Source organism: Alligator mississippiensis, chromosome 7 (assembly GCF_030867095.1).
Source record: "Alligator mississippiensis isolate rAllMis1 chromosome 7, rAllMis1, whole genome shotgun sequence".
Taxonomy (NCBI): Eukaryota; Metazoa; Chordata; order Crocodylia; family Alligatoridae; genus Alligator; species Alligator mississippiensis.
In genome coordinates, this window is record NC_081830.1 from 71,519,770 (window position 1) to 71,539,393 (window position 19,624).

The following is a 19,624-nucleotide window of genomic DNA, read 5'->3' on the forward strand; positions in this document are numbered from 1 at the left end:
AGACCATTGCTCCTTTTTCGGTTATCCGCCACCACTGAAAACAGTTTAGCTCTATCCTTTTTGGAACCACCCTTCAGGTAGTTGAAGGTTAATGTCTCCCTTCCCATTCTTCTCTTCTCCAGTCCAAGTAAACTCAGTTTCTGCAGCCTCTCCTCATAAGTAATGTGCCCCAGCCCCCTCACCATTTTTACTGCCCTCCACGTGACTCTCCAATTTTTCTATATCCTATCTGTAGTGGGGGGCTCAAAGCTGGACAAGGTACTCCAGTTGTGGCCTCACCAGTGCTGCATAATAATCAGTTCCCTCAATCTGCTGATAATACTCCTACTAATTGCATCCCAGTATGCTGTTAGTCTTCTTCACAACAAGGGTACACTATTAGCTCATATTAAGCTTGTTGTCCATTGTAACCTTCTGGGCTAGGGACAGACATTCAAAAAGACAAAGCCTGAATTGATTAAATCTTTCCAGGTTAGTCTAACCTGGCTAGGCTGAACTGGTTTGGAACAGCACAGACATTCCCTCTGGACTGAGGAACTGTGGGCACATGCCTGCAGTTGCTCAGGCCAGGACCCAGGAGGGCACTACAGAGCATCCTCAGCTGTGGGGAAGCTGTGCTGAGGGTGTGTGGCCAGCCTGGGCTAAACTGGCCAAAGAGGGATTTAATTTCCACTCCCTGTCCCACCAGCAGGGACCTGAGCTGGGTCTACTGGGTGCTCTCTGCTGCACTGGCAGGCTGGCAAGGCCCCTGAGGCTGAGGGGGCAGGGAGGGGTTTATTCCCCCATCTATCCCCATTGCCCCTGGGGGACCACAGCCAGGTCTGCCCACCTCAACTGCTGCTGCCACTCACTATCTGCTTGGGGCAAGCAGCAGAATAAAACCCCTCTTGCCCCTTCCACTAGATGCCGGAGGAAGGGGGATTAATCCCTGGGTCTGCCCCCTGCTAAAGGGTCCTTGCCAGTCAGCATCTAGCTACACCTCCACCTGGCTGCTGCAGCAGCCAGGGGACAGGGCCCTTGATGGTGGCAGTAGCCCCTGTCATAGTGCCAGGGAATGCAAACCCCTTCCTGATGGGAGTGGGGTGGCTTGCTGCAGGGCAGGGAGAGCTGGGGCAGACTGTGCACAGAAGCAGTGAGGCTCGGAGGGGGCCAGAGCCCTCCCCAGCACTGCCACTGCTGCATACCACAGCAGCTTTCCTCATCCCATAGCAGCTTTCCCCACCAGGAAGAGGCACACGCTCAGGGAAACCTCACCTACCAGGGTCATCACAAGCCACTTCATACTATCCTAATCCTTGACTCCTTGATCTTTGCTAAGAAGGATGTCTCTCCCTTTTAATGACATCTAGTATCCCGTTCACCTCACGCAATCCTGGAGCCTCTGGAAGGCTATGCCCACAAACAGTCCAGTGGCTGTGGATAGCCAGCTCCCAGAAACAATTCAGGAATCTCTGGCAACCCACACCCACAAACCATCATCAGATTTTTGGCAGCCCTCTTTCACAAACACTCCCATGTACCCTGGTAGCCTTTTAGCTCTACTCATTTAAATAAATTCAGGATGCCTTCTTCAGGAATCTGCAGTACAATCCAATCTCCCCTTCAGTCACTCCCATGCCTTGGTGAACAAACCCAAAAGAGCAGGGGCTGCTGCCTCCATCACAGTCACTCTCCCTCATCACTCCAGTGTTCGGGCAGGGAGTGGAATTATCTGCTTGTTTCTGGGGCACTGCACTGCAGTGGGGTCTGCCCACCTCAGCCACCACCACCGCCACTGCTTGGTCTGTGCCCCAGGGCAAGCAGTGGAATAAGCCCCCTCCCCCAGACACTGGAGGGACGGGGGCAGGAGGTGGCTTATTCCACTACTTGCCCAGGGCATATAATGAACAGTGGCAGTGGCAGGGGCCGGGAGGCCCCACTGCATGCCCTGGGGGCAAAAGGAAGAATAACCCCACTCCCTTCCCTCCCCCAAGGGGCCCTGCTGGTGGTATCTGGCCCCACCCCCACCCAGCCACTGGAACTGCAATGGGGGAGTGACCATGATGGGGGCAGCAACTGTTGTCATGATTTCCCCATATAGGAGCTTCATTCTGGTGGGGAAAGTTGCTGCAGGGTGAGAAAAGTTGCTGCAGACCACAGCAGCAGTGGCAGCACTGAGAGTGGCTCTGACCCCCTCTCAGCCCCAGTGCTTTTGCGCACAGTTCACCACAGGTCTGGCCACCCCACAACAGCCCCCCCCCCCCCGCTTGGAAGGGGCTTGTGCTTGCTCCCCAACACTATGACAGAGGCTGCTGTCTCCATCAAGGGCCCTGCCACCTTACTGCAGCAGCAGCAGGGCAGCAGCATGGCCAGATGCCAGCCAGCAGGGACCCTTAGGGGGAGCAGGAATGGGAGTTATTCCCCCTCCGTCCAGGATCCAGCACAGGTCATGTATTCTGCTGCTTGTCCCAAGCAGCAAGTAAGCAGTGGCAGCAACCTGGACAAGAAGACAGAGTTGTGGTCCTCTGAGGGCAGTGGGAGTAGAGAGAGGAATAACTCCCCTCCCCTGCAGCAGTGAGGGGGGAGCACCCAGCAGACCAGGCTTGGGTTCTGGCCGGAGGGACAGAGAGGGGTGAATAAAACCCCTCTCTGGCCAGGGCCCTGCCTCTGCCAGTCCCTGCTCCAAATGGGGAGCAGAGGGGCGGGGCTAGCCCTGCTCCACTGGAGCAGAAAGCCCAACCCAGAGAGTATGCCAGGATGCTGGAGGACTCTGGTTTAATTTAAACCAGGAAGGGGCCTGGGACAGACATTGCATAAACCAGTTTGACACAAATCAGTTAAGTCTGATACGACATTCAACCAGATTTATCTCAACCGGTTTCAGGCATTTTCAAACTGATTTATGTGCATTGAACATATGTTCTGTTACAGATTTAAACCAGTTTCCGATCACTTAAACCAGTTTGTGTGTAATGTCTGTCCCTAGCCCAGGTCCTTTTCTGTGGAGCTGCTGCTTAGCCAGTCAATCAGTCCATAGTTTGTCTCAGTACATGGGGTTGTTCCATCCTAAGTGCAGGACTTGGCACTTGTCCTTATTGAACCTCAGATGTCTTTTGGTTGAATCATCCAAATTGTCTAGGTCAATGTTTGCTAAACTGTGGTACGTATGCCACCACTGGTATGCAGGTGCCCTGGAAGTGGTACGCAGAAGGCTGGGAGGAGGGGCCGCCCAAACCCAGATCCCTGCAGCAGCCTGCTGCACACAGCCTGTGGCACAGGGCCAGGAACACAGCACCACATGTGGAGCAGCACCCAGCAGATAAGTGTGTTGCGGGGAGGGGGGTAGATTAAGGCCCCCATGGTGAGGGAGGGAGGGAGGGAGGGAGGGAGGGGGGCAGAGGCAGGGACTGGAGTGAATGGGGCCCCAGGGCAGGTGGTGGGATGGACAGTGCCCAGGCAGCTCATCCAGGGTTGTGTGGCGGGGTCCCTGCCATTGCACACACCCTGGGGGAGGCACATGGGGTTCATGCCTCTTGGATCTGTGTGTAGGGCAGAGGCAGGCTGTAGCTGTGCACTGTGCTCTGCACCGCATTGCTGCTGCCCCAGGAGACTCATGTGATGCCATGTTCCTGCCATACGCTGACTGCACTGCATGCTCTGCCCACCCAGTGGCGGCAGGCACAGTGTCCCTTGCAGCTCCGGAGGCAGCTTAGCAGATTGCAGCAGCAACTTGCTGCTCCCCAGGGGTTTTCTCCCCTTGGGCTGACTCACTCTGTCCCTGCTGCAAGGCAGGCACAAAGGTGGCATGGGCCCATCCAGGAGTGTGGGGGGCTCCTGCCACTGGGTGTACCCCGGGGCAGGTATGGGGGCATGTGCCCCCTGGATCTGTGTGTGGAGTAGAAGCAGGCTACCCACTGCACACTGGGCTCAGCACCACACTGCTGATGCTGCCCCTGCCTCCAGACCTGCACAGGACGCCATGTGCCTACCGTGCACTGGCCAAGTGTCTTTGTTTGCCTGGTGGCAGCAGACACATGGCATCCCACACAGGTCCAGAGGTAGTGCCACATGTTGCAGAGCCCACATGTTGTGCAGCCCGCCTCCACCCCACACACAGATTCGGAGGGGCATGTGCCTCCCATGCCTGCCCCAGAGTGCACACAGCAGCAGTACTGCCCTCCTCCCACCACTGCCGTTGCCGCTGCTTCCGGATCTGCATGGAACACCATGTGTCTGCTGCTGCCAGTCAGGTAGAGGAACTCAGCCAGCATGTGGTAGGGGCATGGCATCCTGCGCAGGTCAGAGGCAGCAACAGCACAGTGCAAAGCCCAGCATGCAGCAGGCACCCTGCTTCTGCCCTGTGCATAGATCTGGGGGACATGTGCCCCCCATGCCTTCCCAGGGGTGCACACAATGGCGGGGAGCCACACCTCCCCCAGTGCCCTCTGGACAAGCCACCCATGGCTCCATCTCACAATCCATCCCAACCCCAGGGTCCCATTCACCCCTGCCCCTGCTCCACTTCCTCCTTCACTGAGGGGGATGATCTCCCACTCTTCCCCCACTCTTCCCCCTCCACAGACTTACCTGCTAGGCACTGTGTGTGTGTCTGTGTGCATGTCTGTCTGTGTATGTCTGTCTGTTTGTCTTTCTGTGTGTGTCTGTCACTCTCAAGCCACAGCCACCCCAGCCCTGCTGCTGCCCCTTACTTCTGACCCACAGTACCCTGCATGCTGCCAGGGTGTGTGGGGACCCCCCTTCCTAGGCTTCAAACCGCACACATATCCACAGCCCCCCACACCTTCACAAATTGCAATTGCGACAATTGCACAAGTAATTGTGATCAATTTTTATTTTTTTTAAACTCTTTTATATGGCTACCATAACTGACAAAGCAATGTTTTATGATTACTAAAGGTTTTGATGCTGTTTTAATACATAGTCTGTTACCTATGTGTATGAAAAAAGGCTGTATTGCTTTAAACTGGTGGTCTGCAACCTACCAGATTTTGGGAACTGCTGATCTAGATCTCTCTAAATCCTTGCCCTACCCTCCAGCACATCTACTATTCCCCCCAGCCTGGTGTCATATGCAGACTTGTTGAGGGTGCACTCTATCCCATCTTCAAGATCATCAATGACGATACTGAAGAAAATCAGCCCCAGGATTCGCCCCTGGGGCATAAAACAGATTTCTTAGCACAAGAAGTAATTCATCTGTGCTACTTTTCAAAACTAGTTTGATTATTCTTAAATATTTGTTTTGGCAAAATAAACTCAACTTATCTCAATGCCTATAGCCTGATCCAGGTCATACAGACCCTGTTTCTGCTAATTAGACCTGATTTAATACAGCATGTACATATACAGTTAACTTCCATTATGGAATTTATCCCATTGATTTATATAGGATTATTCATTAATTTATATGTGAAAACACACTTAAGCACTTTATTGGATTGGGAAATTAAGTATGATTCTTGCCTCTTTTATAACTGGGCTTCAATGACACAAGAGGTCACACGGAGCTGTGAGTTGCGAAGAAACAAAATGAAGCAAACCAATGTTAGGAAGACAAAGGAAGCTCTCTTGGGCAAGGCCAGCTAATTTTGGGAGGAGCACTTAATACTCAGTGAGTGCAAAATTACATAGGAGAGCTGCTAGTCTTAATCCACCTTTATAAGGGCCCCAAAACCTTTACTAAGGAAAGGGACACAGCCCTGCTAAAACAGATTTATTTTGCATGAGGCAGAAAGTCTGAGGTTCTGGGCCTTGCTCACAGAACTTGAATGAAAACACAAAAAGCAGCTTCAGAACAGAACCAACTCACTTTGGTCCTGATCTTGTTAGGGGAAGGAGCTTTGCAAAGAGATCCATAGAGAGCTAAGTAGTTTATACTTTTTGAAAGGTACATTTGCATTGCTCTTTTGGGTTTGTTCACTGTGAGGCTTGCAGGTGGCAGAAGGGAAGATTGCAGAGTGCTGCAGGTTTCTGAGGAAGGCACCCTGAATTCATTTAAATGAGTTGAGTGAAAAGGCTACCAGGGTACATGGGAGTGTTTGTGAAAGAGGGCTACCAAAAACCTGAAGATCGTTTGTGGGTGTGGGCTGCCAGAGGTTCCTGAACTGTTTGTGGGAGCTGGCTGTCCACAGCCACTGGACTGTTTGTGGGCATAGCCTTCCAGAGGCTCCAGGATTGCTTGAGGGAACGGGATGCTAGATGTCATTAAAAGGGAGAGACATCCTGCTTAGCAAAGATCAAGGAGTCAAGGATTAGGATGAGCAACCTCCCAAATTGCTACAAAATTTTCAGCAAGACGTGGCAAGCAAGATTGGACAGTGTCCCTGGGAGAACTGAATGAGGCACAGGCTCAGTTGGGTTGCTAAGAAGACATCACAGTTTCTGTTTAGAACCAGATCCCAAAACACCACCCAATTTGACTGGTTGAAAGTATTACCTCCTGCATCTGAATCAGCAAACTGACATTTGTCAAAAGTAATATTTGATGGAGGTTCAATCTGAGCTTTTGATTTTTCCATGTATTGCATTTGGCCAAAAAAATCAAAGGACAATTTCATTTCAGCTTTTATGTTCCAATTGATAAGGACTCATGGTGTGGAGTTAGAGACCAATCATTCTTAAATTTCAAATCACAAGTAAAGCCAACAACTCTTCTTGAATTAGTATAAGGCATTTCTGCTTCTCATTCATCTCTCAGCTACCAGGGGAAGTCAACTCCTTTAGAGGGAGATAAGGGTTTCTCCCACTAGGCATGCCAGTGATTTCCCACCTCACATTCGCCAGGAGCACATTATCATGATAGATAGGAATGTCTCCTTTGAAATCATAACTGCCTATTTTTATCAATAAGCTTCACATTATGGATCTAAACTAGCTTGCCATGATGCTGATAAGTAGAAGCACTGTAGTCTCTTGCATCAGTGATCTGTGGAAAATAGATCACAGAAAAGCTACTGAAGTATACCTCATCATCCATGTTAATTTAATCTACTATTTTACCCTACACACATGGTCATCATTTCCAAATCCTAGTAATTCAAGTGTAGCCATACTTCAGTGACCCACAAGACATATTGACAACAGGCCATATATGTCCAGTGACATCTTTAAGATAGCTGTTGTGACCTCAAATGAAGATTTATTGTTAATTTAACATTAATGGCTAAGCAGAGGTGTAGGTGGGCAGTTAGGATGCATGGGGCAGCAAGGGTTGCCGCCATACCAACAGCAGCAGAATAATCAGCTCCCACTGACAGGGTGGCTATTTTTGTGGCTCCCCTTCCCTGTAAAAGCAATATCTGAGGCCGCTGCCCCAATCCCTAACCCCCTCACAGTCATGCTACTGCATTTACAACACAATTTACATGAGGATACATTTTATAAACATTTCCTTTAATATCAGAAAATATATATTTCCAATTGTTAGGAAACTGGTTAAGGCTACTCTCTTAATCCTTAATATAAGACTAGAAGAACATAAGATTTGCCATTTGCTGGGTCAGACCACAGGTCCACCTTGCCCAGTGTCCTGTATCACACTGTGGCAGAGGGCAGATGATGAAAGGGAGCATGAACAGAGTATAACCAAGGTTTTCCCCCTGGTCCTCTTCTACTTGCAGCCTCCAGCATTTAATGTATAGAAAGTTCTGATTCAGAGATTGTACCCTTAACTCCCATGTTCAATAGCTACTGATGCTTCTTTCCTCCAAGAATGTGCCTGATTGCTTTTTGAATCTGGCTAAACTACCAGCTTCTGTAATATCTTGAGGCAATGAGCTCCACACTTCAGTTACGTGCTATGTGAAAAAGAACTTCCTTTAGGTAGTTTTAAAGTTACTGCTTCCTAGTTTCATTTTATGACCCCTATTGTAAGAAGAAGTAAATAATAAATCCCTATTTACCTTTTCTTCATCAGTTAGTATTTTGGAAACCCTTATGTCCCCCCACACAAGCTTCTCTTTTTCAAAATTGAATAGACCTAGCCTCTTTAGTCTTTCCTCATATGGGAGCTCCTCCATGCCACTAATCATTCCTACTACTATTCTCTGTACCTTCTCTAGTTCTTCTAGGGCCCACCCGCCCCTGGCTCATCCATTTGAACTGATGACACATACAGACAAGCACTCAAAGAAGAAAGGGAAGTTACTGGTAATTGTCATTCTTCAAGACGTGTTGTCTGTGTGTCCTATACTCCTCTCCTTCCCATATTACTGTTAATTTCACTGAGCAGAAATAGAGGCCAGTTGTCCATTTTATCCTATTTGTGCAAATGGGCTTCAAGATCAGCTGGGTGCAGGTGGCACCAAAGGCTAAAATACTCAGATCTCTGCCACATGGACTGTATGGGTGCAGACTGAAGTGCAGCTCCACACTGTAACTGAAAACACATTGCAGGAATTGTTCTGATCCCTGGGACCAAACAGAAGTTTACTGCTGGTTTCAGGGGGTATGGGAATCTAGCTGCTGGCTGCCAGCCTGCAGCTGGTCTCCTCTCACAACAGCCCCTCCTCTTTCCCAGCATGTCCCTGTTTCAGAATGGGAGTGGGCAAAGGGAGCAGAGGGAGCTCATTCTAGGGGTTCCCCAGCCTGGGCTGGAGGGTGGGATGGGTGAATTGGAGCCCTCCCCACATCAGGGGAGCTCAATATACCCACCCCATCTTCCAGTGGGGGCTGAAAGCTCCCCAGAATGAACTCCCTCTGCTCTTTCCCCAGCGACAGGGTGGCAGGCAGTGCAGACAAGTTTCAGAAGACACTCTGTTTTGAAACATCTTCATCTGACCCCTCATACAATGAGGGTTTAGGTTTTCACCCAATCAGCCATTTTTGAAGTGGTCTGCAGCCTTGCACTTGTGTTTGGTCACTGTTATAAACTGTGCTTTCTGTGGCCAGATTAGGTGAACATTGTCATTTTTGTCTGCACCCATAAGTACAGTGTAATTAGAGAATTCAGCTCAAAGAACTCCAGTAAGAACAGGTAAGTAAGACCGTTCTTCAGTTTCCAACTTGTAAACCCTGGTCTTGAAATTTGCAACATAATATGGGAGGAGCCTGGTATATAGGCCCCCTGCCTTCCGTGGGTCTTTGCAAATTTGAGAATCTATCCATGCACCCTAAGTTGTACAATTCTGGGTCTCAGAATATTTTTATGGGTAAATTCCTACAAAGCTCTCACTCACACATGCAGTTATATTGTATACAAGAGAACTATGCACATGCAAAATGATCATCATGATTGGAGTGTACATGCATATACAGAAGTCAATTATTTACACACCAAATATCAAAGAAAAGTATAATTAAAAAACATAAATAAACTCAACTGTTCAAATCAGCAATACAAGGTAATAAGGGAAAAACAATAATTATGCAACTTAATATAAACCTTAAAATCTTTTCAAGTTGTTATGAGACAAAAAAAAAAAAAAATTGTGCTCACCAATGCTGTTCCCATCATCCCAATACAGCTGACCTTGAGCAAGTCCATTATCATCCAAAGCGACAGTAAGTCCCATTGAGTTTCTTCGACTAAAAAAAATTAGATCCAAACAATACATTATGTCTTTCTTCATTTCTTCATAGCCACAGTTTGGATGTGAGGGAGGAAGCAAGGAGAAAGATAGGGGACTGTTATAGTTAGTACCAAGGGTCCTTCATGAAACAATTCAGAAAATACTTAGTGAGAAATAACCCTAGCCTGGCATCCATGAAGGCTGTGGGACCTTAGTCTTCCCAAGCTAAACCCAAAATCAAAGGTTATGTTAATACCTTAAAGATATGAGTATTTTCAGGAAGGGTTGGAAGCTGTCAGCTGCAGGTGACACTGAGACACTGAGAGAGACACAGAGCATCTGTGTGGCTGAACACTAACTCTGCTACTGAAAAGGGATGCCTGAACTAAGGAATAACAAAATGTGTGATGGATAAGTTAATTTTATACATAGGTTAAGACAAGATGTATATGTGTCTGTTTTCCAAAATGGTGCATCTCCTTTGGCTATATCTGCACTGTTGTACTGTCTTATGCCTATAAACATTTAGCACCAAAGACACAGTAACATGGGGATTACTTTGCTGTGGAACATTCATGCTTATCAAGTAGGTACCAATCTCCTAATCAGGACAATGCACATTCAACCCAGCTATACAGACATACCTCGTATATTCTGAAAGATTGTTCCTGTGTAACTACAGCATTATTTTTTCAGATGTCCAAAGCTAAGAAATTACAGGTATCAAAATCAATTGGATTTGTTGTGTTAAAATGTATGGCAAAAAAACCCAGAGGCTGCAGCCCAGAAATCCAATGTAAAGCTGATAGAACGATATGTCCTTCGAAAATGAGGTGCTGAAAGCCAGGCCTATCACCCCATGTGCACTCAGAGAGACAGAAGGGGTTCTAAAGAGTGACTCACCATGTAATCATGAAACATAACTTTTTAAGTTATAATAAATCATTCCCAAACTGATTCCCTCTTATATTTTTCCACCATGTGATAAATTGAAATTTTTCTATACCTGTCTTATCACCTGTTCTCTAGGCCATCTCAGTTGGGACAACTTTTAATACTCTGGACTAAGCATCTTTCAGCATCTATATTCACAAATAACACATTCCCCACACACACATTTCAGTTTTCCAGTTCATCTTACAGTACCTTAAAGCGGTATTAGCAGCAGGGTATTGCCAGGGAATGATGTAACCACCTCGGATGTGAAGGTTGATATGTTCAAGAGGAGCTGAAAAGTTACTGAATTGTCCCCTGAAGCCAATATACATTTCCTAGTAAAAAATGACTTCAGTTCAGTTACTTCTTAATAGCAGTTATGTAAAATGAAAGAAGAATTGGATCATAGAAATGTTGGTTGATATACATTATTGGAACTGTCATTTACAAGATTTTTTGACACAATGGTACCTGTGCAATAGTTTTAAGACAAAATAAGAAAACAAAATTCTACATTAATAAAACAATAGTTTGAAACTAGTGGATAGGAAATGACCTGAAGTTAGGCAACTGAATGACAAATAATGATAAATTAAGTTTCTTTTGCTTTTGTTTCTGTGAAGGCAGATACAGTTAAATTGCTCCAAGTTATGCCTTCCTACTTCTCCTGCCTTGTGATAAACATCAGATAGACCATTAAAGTCATGAGAAGCACCAAAAAATGTTTAAGGAGGTAAAAGTCTTTGAAAATGTATCTCTTTGTGACTTTCAAATATCTTACCTATTTCACTCATCATTATTACAGTTGTGTTAAACTTGTTTAACATAATATTGTTATAAAAATATTTTTATGTGGAATTATTCACATTAATAGAATACCATGGTATCATGAACTCAGATTTGCATACCTGAACGAATAATTTACAGAGAAGTGTCTTGTTCAGACCCTTCCTACCTCCACAAACACAAACTCCTCTTTTATCTTTACAATAGGTTTACCAGTGGATGGAGACAAAAAGCACAAAGGTAAGTAGAGACAAGGAACCTTGATAAAAACTTCATAATGGGAGGCAATAGTGGAAACCTTAGCAATGTTCTTAGGGAGAGAAAAGGACCATTAGTTAGAAACCTGAAATGTTTATATACTAACATGAGAAGCATGGGAAGAATTGGAGGTCCTGGTACAACTAAGCAATTATGATATAAGTGGGTAAAGCCAGAGGGCAAAGGAGAAGAGAGGCTGTCATGATAGGCACTGGTACGAGCCATCAAATCAAGGAGGCAGTGGACAAGACCTTCTTTAAACAACTGATGGAAGTTTCCAAATTGCAAATTGTAGGACCTGGTTCTCATGGAGGTCTTTAATTACTGTAACATCTACTGGGAAAGAAAAACAGCAGTGTACAGGTAATCCAACAAAGTCCTGGACTGTGTTGGGTATAACTTTTTGGTACAGGTAATGAAGAGCACAATTAAGGACAAAAGTCTTCTCAACCTTCTACTCACAAACAGGAAGAAACTCATTAAAAATGTGAATGTGGACGGTACTTTGTGTGAGTGTCTACATGATGATAGAGTTCAAGATCCTACAAGGAGGAAAGAAGAAGAACAGCAGAATAAAGACATGGGACTTCAGAAAAGCAGACTTTAACAAACTCAGAAAACTGGTGGGAAGGATCCCCTGGGAAGCAATTTGGAGGAGAAAAGGATTCCAGGAGAACTGGCTGGACCTTAAGCCAATTCTTAAAGTACTGGCTGTACTTAATCCTGTGCCATATAAAGGGCATAGGAGTAAGCTATAAAGTCTGGGGAGCTAGTGGGTTGTGAAGGGCTAAAGCTTAGAGAGAGACAGGGCCAGGGGGGCAGCCAAGAGAGAGACCAAGTCCTGCTCAGGCTAGGGAGTGCATATTGGGCAGACCAGCAGCCTGTTGTTGAGCAGGGTGGAGGCAAGATGCTAAAAGTTGACCTTTGGTTCTCTGAAGGCAGCTTCCCAAATATATTAATTTTAACATCAAGACATGGTAAAGAAGAGAACCAGGCCAGACTGGGGAAGCTGGAGAAAGAAAATGGACATAGTGCGCCCCCCCCTCCCCGTGCCCCATAAGGGGCACATTCTGTTATGTGTGGTCAGAGGATCCTGTCTTGAGCAGGGCACTGAACTAGATGACCTTATGAAGTATCCTGTAGCTCTGCTTTCCTATGATCCTATCATCTTAATACTTCTGTAATGAAACTTCATGAGTTGAAATTCTCTTCTATTTTGACTTCTTCAGACATCACCTGAAAATGTTAACAGCTCTTAATTCTTATTGCTGGTGATAAGCACCTCACAGCATGAGATCCAAAATCCAAAATGTATAAATTAATTTCCAAACTGATGTCATTTCCTCACTAAAGACCGTTTTAAAATCATCCAAGTATGCTATCCTATCTCATCAACTGTATCAATCTTTATCCCTCTTCTCATTGCACTTGTTCTATTAATCACTTCCCTATCTTCCATCCACCCTCCTAGCCACTATTTACTATATTCCTACCAATAATATCCTACTGCTATCCTGCATATCCCTTGCCAGCAGTATAAACCTTCCTTTTCCTCAGTATCTCAAGGATTGTCACTCTTATTTTTAGTTTCAACTGAGAAGAGTCTATTACGGAGGCAAACAGAGTATTCTATTCTATTCTATTCTATTCTATTCTATTCTATTCTATTCTAGCAGTTCTTACTATTAGAAAGAAGGTCATTTTCTTATGCCTGAAGAAGGGTGTGTGCGCCCGAAAGAATACAAATTAAAAAAAATATATATATTTTTTTGCAAATATCTAGATGGTTTAAGAAAAGATATCACCTCTACCATAAGTTGAAGATTTTTAAAAAATCACTTACCGTATAATAATCATACCAGCGTGCATTGGGTATATAAGCCTCTACAGATGTAGCATTCTAGAATTTAAACACATATGTGTTATATAAAGTAAAGGAAAAAAGTGAAGTGAAGTGAAGTGAAGAGACGAAAAAACACTTTTAAAAGTCCACTCATGTACAATTAGATATAAATGCTTACTGGATCCAATACAGGGCTAATGAGTAGTGCAGGTCCCCAGAGAAACTGCTTGTACACATCCCATGTTGTTTTGTCTTCCACAAACCTAAAACCAGTGAAATCATTATTACGCACATGGTATCAAACTGTTCAAAAATGTCTTCTTCTAAGTTCACATGACATATCTAAAGCTCTAAAACTCACCCCCAACTTTACTTATATCACTGCTAATGGTGATTATATTGCTACAAAACTTATTCAGATTGTTAATACATCATTCAAAAAATTGATGTTGGATCAATTTTACAAATTGCGGAATTTGTAAAATTCAAATTGTGGTTTTGAATTGGGGAATTTACTTTTCCACATGAATTTAATATATACTGGCCACATCTACACAAGACACTGACTGCGCTGTAGCCCGTGACTACTGGCAGAAAGCATGATGCAATGCTACTGTGCAGTAGTGACAAGCTACTGCACAGCCAGCATCACGAAAAAGCCATTTGGCAATGCTACTGTGCAGTAACTCTGGTTACTGTGCAGTCATTTAGTACTTATATAAACAAGAACTAAATGACTGCGCAATAATAATTTCACAGTCAGCATCTTGTGCAGACATAGCCACTGGGAATTTATACAGATCATCATACAAAAAGTCAGGATAGAAATACAAGGTATTATTATTATTATTATTATTTTACTTTTGTTTACTTTTCACTCAGTTTAGGTCATGAAACTGGAAAGATTTGTTTCTTGAAAGGTTCACTGTTAGGTTCCCAAGCACAGCAATAGTAATATTAATTAACAGCCACAGTGAGAACCCCTTAATCACTTTTTTTTACACAGTGCCTCACATAATTAGTTCCTCTGAAGTCAACTGGAGCAAGTTAATGTTCAGCAGTGGGAATAATATGTTCTCAAACTAAGCCAACTATTTTTAAACCTGTAAGAAGTCTGGATGCAGTATGATTTGGGGCTAAGTTTAAAGTCAGTTCTTATTTTATTCAGTCTGGTTTACCATCTCCAAAGGATTCAGTGCAAACATTTATTTATCTTGCCATTAATGCAATGTTAAAAACAAATGATATGGAACTACTGAAGCAGACTGGCCTTTAGTCCTAAATTTATGACACAACCAGGAAGTATTTCCTTTAATATGTTTTCATAAAGCTGGAACTAGAAGGCTTCTAGTGGAGAATGAATTTCCTCAATCTGCTCATTCAATAAAACTATAATCATTTTGTTTTTATAGAAATTAATTCTGTGAAGGGAAAATGGATGCCTCCGGTAATCAATTTGGAATGATGGGGAAAAAAAACCCATCCATGTATTAAGTATGTTATTTTCAATTAAGTCTAAAAGCTACAACATGATCACAGATTGTCTCATAGCTGAATCTCCAGAAAAGATCAGGCTTTTTTCATAAATCTATGACTAAAATTCTGAATCAGAAAAAGTATATTTTAACATTTGAGTTTAGATAAGTGGTTTTCAATCTTTGACCCTTAGGTATCCATCCTTCCATAATTTTTTTTTTAATTGAGTAGCATCCTATTTTAAAAACTGATTTATTTATAACAGGGCTTACCTCCTCCTATGAGGAAGAGCGGGAAAGAAAGATCCATCCTGGGATGTATCTACATGTATGCACGTTAGGCTTACTGTGCAGTAAAATACTGCTCAATAAGCTTTTCCTGGGAGCACATCTACATATGCACCCTGTTGGGAGCAAGTCCTGCTCTGCCCCTCCTGCAGCAACCAGGTGGAGCTCCAGGCTAGTTCTGATGTGCACAGGGCCAGAAGCACTCTGCTGGCTGCAGCGACAGCTGGCTTTCAACCCCATGTACATTGGGATGGTACCTGATGTGCATGGGGCTGGAAGACAGCTGCCACTGCAGCCAGGAGAACTCTTTTGGCCCCATGAGCATCTGGACACAGCTGCCAGCGAGCTCCCTAACAGGTGGGGCTTTCCTGCCTGGCATGAGTTTGCTGGGAGCTGTCCCAGGTGTGGACCAGCTGCCTGCCAGTCCTCCTCCCCCCCAAAACTCAGGCTCACCAACAGCTGCCCTGCTTGGGTTCCTAGCCACCCCCTGCCCCACTCCCTCCCCGGGAGCAGCTCTGTGCAGTGCAGAGCTGGGAACTCCAGAGAGTGAGTGGGAGCTGAGTTCCCAGCCCCTGCTCACTCTCTGGAGCTCCCAGCTCCATGCTGGGAAATGAAAGCCAGTACAGGGAGCAGAGAGCTCCCCAGTCCTGGTGCTAATCAGCTCCCAGCTCCTGCGAGGATCCGGGAGCTGAGCAGTACCAGGACTGGGGACCAAGGCTTCCCACCCCATGGCCCCCTGCTGCCATGGGGACTGGTCTACTGTGCAGTAACGTGTCTCTTATAGACATGACCTGGGACAAGCATCTGCTTACCTACTTGCAGAGGGACTGTGGGGGGCAGGGAGTTGCCAGGCAGGGAGCAGCCGGAGCCTATGCAAATGTCCTCACAACTCCTTATCTTCTCATACCTTGTGGCACACTTCAAAGGATTTTGCAGCAACTCAAGGTGTTGTGGCACTTTGACTGACAATCATTGATCTAAATCATGTATTTTAGAGCAGGGGACCACCACTGAAATGGTACCATCAGGATTGACTCTGCATCAGTCTGCAAGTCTGGAGTTCATCTGTTGCCTTTCATATATGCTTAGGGCCATCTCTACCCCATCTGTTAGGCACTTTATTTTATTTAGGCACCTAAACGTCATTCTATTCCATCCTGCTTGAGTCCCTGAAAAACTTAATGAGTGCGTCCCTCCTCACTGCTTTTTTAGAACTCAGCTTTAAGGCTAAGATAACAGCATGTACAAACATAGATTCATTAATGGTTATTCAGGGACCTTAGCAGGGTAGAATAGGATCACACTTGGGTGCTCCTATAGTCTGCCCTGGCCCTTAATATTTAGTTTCCATTTCTAAATGATTAATATCTTTTTGTGGTATCCAACTAATCTGTAGTTATTTATAAGTATGGTTGATAATAATCCAGAATACCTTCTGTTGGTGTACTGATAACCAGAGATGCTGGTTTTCTCTGAGAAAAAAAAAAAAAAATCCCCATTTTTTTTATTGAAAAAAGTAACCCAAAATCCACATTTTTCTGTGATTAAAATGAAATACCACCTATATATATATATATATATATATATAGAGAGAGAGAGAGAGAGAGAGAGAGAGAGAGAGAGAGTGGTGTTTCATTTGAATCACAGAAAAAAATGAGGATTTGGAGTTACTTTTTTCTATCTGAAAAATTGGGATTTTTTTTTTATCAGATAAAACCAAGATCCTGCTTATAACCTATAAAATTACTTTTAACATCTATTAAATCATTTATCAACCCTCTGTAAACCATTTAGAAATGAAAACTTAATATTACATTTCACTGTTTTTGCCTTTGCTTCTTTCTGTTTTATTTTTAATTCTCCCTACTGCATTTTCCTTTACAGGAAAAAAATGAAACAAGTTAAGAAGAGGAAGGGAAGATAAGGTGGACCCCCTTCTAGTCCAGTTCTCTTTCCAGTGCTGAATTGGTATTTAATTATTGTTTTTAATGATTGGTGCCAAGATTTTCAAGCATGGCAGTGACCAGTCTAAGCCATTCTAAATCCCTACATGGACATTGGCCTACGCTGCTTCCACGAGGTTAGTTTGCATATGTAAACTTAGAGTTTCAGCCTACCTATCTGACAATTTCAATCAGTTCAACAGTGTCAACAAAGAGGGTATGGACATTTGAACAAATCACTGAAAGCTAAATGGGGGTGTGGACTTAATTCAGTGGTAACTGACTGTATGCCTGAACTTACTCCCTGGATAAAACTGAAATTTAGCTTCTATTTATTGTAGGGCAAAAAGAGTCACATTGAGTGCATATACACATGCAATTCATTTGAAGCAATACACTCTGAGGCAGTCTGAGCTGGAGTAAACTACTTCTTGGCACAGCATCTACATGTAAACCCAGGGCATGGGTGACTGGTGGCTCCTGAGTCTGGGGGAGGGGGCACACACAGGCATCGCTGCCAGCGTCAGCAGCAGGGCTGGAGCTGGTGAGCTCCTGCAGGTGCCACCATCAACAGTGAGCCTGGAGCTAGTGAGCCCCTACAGGCACTCTTGCTGGCATCAGCAGCAGGAGTGGAGCTGGTGAGCTCCCGCAGGGACCGGCATCAGTGGTGGCAGCAGGAGCAGAGATGGTGAGTTCCCATAGGCACTGCCATTGGTGGCAGCCTTGTCAGGGCAGCACGTTCCCTCCCCCATGCATCACCTATGGCCCAAGGCAAAGCGGTTTATGCCAGGGCCACTTCTACCCTGATCTGTCCCGATCGCTGGGAGGTGGCATTGGACAGCAGAGGGGCTGGCTAGGGATGAAAGTGTAGAGTCATGTGGCTAGGTGCTGGCTGGGCTGACCGGACACAATTTAGGCCCACAGTTAGCATCTACAAGTGCATTTAATTGCAGTTAATTACTCTGCCATAAGTTACTACTGTCCCTGACAGTGTTAATTGGTTTATTGGGACCTATTACCGTTTCATTTGTAGATGGTGATGTTTTACTCTGTATTTAATTATTCTACTTCTCAATAAACCACATGTGTAGATGCCATCACTGATGGTTACCCTTGATCCCTTTTAATTCGGTGTAATTTGTTGCTTGTATATATCCAACTTAAATTCTAATGTTTGAAACCTTAAAGGGGCCTGATTTTCAGAGAGTACACCCTTTTAAAATCAAGCTTTTTTAAGGGTTTCTAAGTGTGTCAGTGTAGGCACCCAAAACCAAGGCATCCAAATTACTAGAAATTTGTGAAACCTTGACATGCAATTGCTAAACAATCAGAAAATAAAGAATTAGATAAATCATTGTCTCAAACACACTATATGGACAGACATAGTTTGTGTCAGATTTACAGACTTCTGGTAGAATTTTCTCTTGCATTCCACCTCTCTGATGGAGGTATATACAACTAGGGACTAAAAAGGGAGAACAACCCCCATCAAAATCAAGCAAATCACTGACTCAGCAAAGATGGAAATAGAAAACTTTTTTTTACATGCATACATGTAGGGCATGTCTACACATCGCCTTATGGAGACACAGCAATGCACTATGTCACTGTATGACATGCTATGGTGACATAGAGATCATGTGAGTCTACACATGATCATCAGCTATGTCGCTGTAGCGCTGCATTCCCCTGATGTAGGAAGTACCCTCATCTCTATGGAGATGTAGCAGCAAAACGAAGTACTAAAGCATGATACCGTACCAATGTCGCCATATGATGACATGTAAATGAGCCAACAGACACAAATATACAGTTTTACAGAGGATGGCAACTCCTTGGAGCCAGTGCTATTGATAGGTATGGGAGGTGGGATTTAGCATCAAACAGTTCTTGTATCTGATTTTTTGCACATTTATAAAGAATAATCTCTACAATCTAGAGAAACTATTCCTTAAAAAAACAAACAAATGCTGATTAGGGCAATCTTGGGATACTCATGAATTTTTGTTTAAAATAATGTCCAACTGAGGAAAACACTCATACTTACTCATGGAGAACAGGACGAACTACAGTGCTACCATGGGCATGGGCTCCATACATTAATGTGTAGAGATAGGGTAACAATGTGTATCTTGTATTGAGTACATTCCTGGAAATATTTTGAAATGCTTCATCAAAGGCAGCAGGATCTTGCCTCTAAAAAAGACAAGGAGGTTGTTTTTATTCAAACTATTTTCTCTTTTCAAGAACAGAAAATATAAATGGCTCAAGGCAACTGTTAATGTGCCTGTAAGTCTACACTGGTAGATGTAGCAGATGCAGTGGGAGCAGCATTCGGTGTAACAGTAGCAGCAATTATTGAATATATATAGCAATAATGATATTGAGAGAGTACATATGTGACTTCACCAACACTGATAATTATTCCTAGATGAGATGATCTCTATAGACCTTTACACTGAAAACTCTTTTTCACACAAAACTGAAGAGTTTCTCTCTCCCCAAAGGACAAAGTGACAGTAAATAGCAGTAGGTGTCGCTATGAGCTCTAAGCAAGGAAACTCATAAAGGGGAAAGGTGAGAAAA

At 44.3% G+C, this 19,624-nt stretch overlaps 1 protein-coding gene and 1 long non-coding RNA gene across 3 annotated transcripts in view; one reads left to right on the top strand and one right to left on the bottom strand.

Annotated features, from left to right (window-relative positions):
* Positions 1-19,624, top strand: part of LOC109284222 (uncharacterized) — a 277,189-nt gene that overhangs the window by 255,571 nt on the left and 1,994 nt on the right. For both annotated transcript variants that reach the window (XR_002091597.2, XR_002091596.2), the window contains exons 3-4: positions 11,439-11,471; positions 16,980-17,175. This is a non-coding gene — a long non-coding RNA (uncharacterized LOC109284222). The remainder of the gene's footprint in view (positions 1-11,438; positions 11,472-16,979; positions 17,176-19,624) is intronic.
* The window catches only part of SI (sucrase-isomaltase), a 146,433-nt gene that overhangs the window by 9,679 nt on the left and 117,130 nt on the right, over positions 1-19,624 (bottom strand). The window contains exons 42-46 of the mRNA XM_019491830.2: positions 19,086-19,234; positions 13,511-13,595; positions 13,333-13,389; positions 10,656-10,780; positions 9,437-9,525 (exon numbers count right to left, since the gene is read on the bottom strand). Of these exons, the coding sequence (XP_019347375.2) occupies positions 9,437-9,525; positions 10,656-10,780; positions 13,333-13,389; positions 13,511-13,595; positions 19,086-19,234 (505 nt within the window). The remainder of the gene's footprint in view (positions 1-9,436; positions 9,526-10,655; positions 10,781-13,332; positions 13,390-13,510; positions 13,596-19,085; positions 19,235-19,624) is intronic.